At 44.2% G+C, this 1607-nt stretch overlaps 1 protein-coding gene across 1 annotated transcript; it reads left to right on the top strand.

Moving 5' to 3' along the window:
* Positions 1-555: 555 nt before the first annotated feature.
* LOC131695747 (uncharacterized protein K02A2.6-like) lies at positions 556-1101 on the top strand. The gene has a single exon (XM_058984263.1). It carries the CDS (start codon positions 556-558, stop codon positions 1099-1101), a length of 546 nt encoding a protein of 181 aa, XP_058840246.1.
* The last annotated feature ends 506 nt before the right edge of the window (positions 1102-1607 follow it).

Genomic DNA, 1607 nt, shown 5'->3' with positions numbered 1-1607 from the left:
AAACTATGCCGTAAACGAAAGTCGCTGCGACCAGGAACTTCAGAGGAGAAGCAGATCCGAGTGATAGAAAATGTCTTCAATAAGAATGTTCCAAATGCGCCCGAATGTGAAAAAAGTCCTACGACGGATAAAATCTACTATGCTTTCTACTAAGGTAACGAATCCAATGTACTTACCTGCGTCATCGGTGGTATTTCAACGGAAATGTTGGTGGACTCTGGTGCTGATGCTGATTTGATTAGCGAGATAGCATGGGAGAAAATGAAGGACAACAAAGTTTCGGTGAACTCGTCGAAAAAAGGAAGCAATCGAGTGCTACGGGCTTATGGCAGCACTAATCCGTTGACAATTTTGGGATCCTTCTTTGCAGACATAACTGTTGGAGTGAAAACAGTTCTTGCAGAATTTCTTGTAGTGAAGGGGGGCCAACGATGTCTTCTTGGTGACCAAACTGCACAGCAACTCGGTGTACTGCAGGTTTGATTACACGTCAGTCGTATCGAAAATTCTCCAGAGCCATTCGGTAAGATCGAAGGAATCAAGGCACACATTCACATGGACCCTGAAGCTGTCCCGGTTTTTCAATCAATGCGTCGTATACCTTTGCCATTAGAGCAAGCAGTTGCAAAGAAAATCGATGAATTACTGAAACGTGGAATCATCGAAATCAAGACGGGGCCCACCAGCTGGGTATCACCACTGGTTGTCGTAGCGAAGGTGAACGGCGAGCCTCGATTGTGTATTGATCTCCGGTGTGTAAATGAGGCTGTTCTTCGAGAACATCATCCGATGCCCGTTGTGGACGATTACATCGCGCGACTAAGGAGAGGATCAATTTGGAGCAAACTCGATATTTGCGAGGCATTCTTACAGGTTGAACTGGCAGAAGAATCCCGAGACGTCACTACTTTTATGACTAATCGTGGGCTATTTCGCTTCAAGAGACTACCGTTCGGCTTGGTAACAGCACCGGAGCTTTTTCAAAAAGCTATGGACGAGATACTGGCAGTTTGTGACGGTACCTATTGGTACCTCGACGATATAATCATCGAAGGGAAGAACATCGAGGAGCACGACAGTCGCCTTGAAAAGGTACAATAGATTTCTAAGAGTTGATCTGATGTTGTGAATAAACTGAATTATTTGAACTACAGATTTGTTCGTTTTCATGATATATACAAAGAGATGGGCCCTAAGATTAGTGTTTTGATTTCAGGTTCTTTCAAGATTGAAGGAAAGAGGAGTGGAACTGAAATGGGAGAAGTGTCAACTTCGTGTGTCTGAACTGGAGTTCTTGGGCCACCGAATCACCGAAAAAGGAATACGCCCTTCCGAGTCGAAAGTGGCAGCATTGATGTCCTTTAGAGAGCCTCAAAATGAAGCAGAGGTACGTAGCTTTCTCGGCTTGGCCAATTATCTAAACAAATTTATCCCACATCTTGCTACTATTGACGAACCGCTGCGTAAACTTTTGGTTAAGGAACAAAAATTTATTTGGACCTGCACAGAATCCGACTCTTTTCAGTCCATCAAAACTACATTAAGTAAGGAGAGTAGGCTTCTATAGAGTAGAAGACCGTACAGCCGTTATTGCAGACGCCAGTGCA

This window comes from Topomyia yanbarensis, unplaced genomic scaffold (genome assembly GCF_030247195.1).
Source record: "Topomyia yanbarensis strain Yona2022 unplaced genomic scaffold, ASM3024719v1 HiC_scaffold_509, whole genome shotgun sequence".
Classification (NCBI taxonomy): Eukaryota; Metazoa; Arthropoda; class Insecta; order Diptera; family Culicidae; genus Topomyia; species Topomyia yanbarensis.
This window is presented reverse-complemented; position numbering and strand designations above follow the sequence as displayed.

What these genes read in the sequence shown, in the direction of transcription:
- LOC131695747 (XM_058984263.1), top strand. Translation starts at nt 556, where the DNA reads ATGGACCCTGAAGCTGTCCCGGTTTTTCAATCAATGCGTCGTATACCT.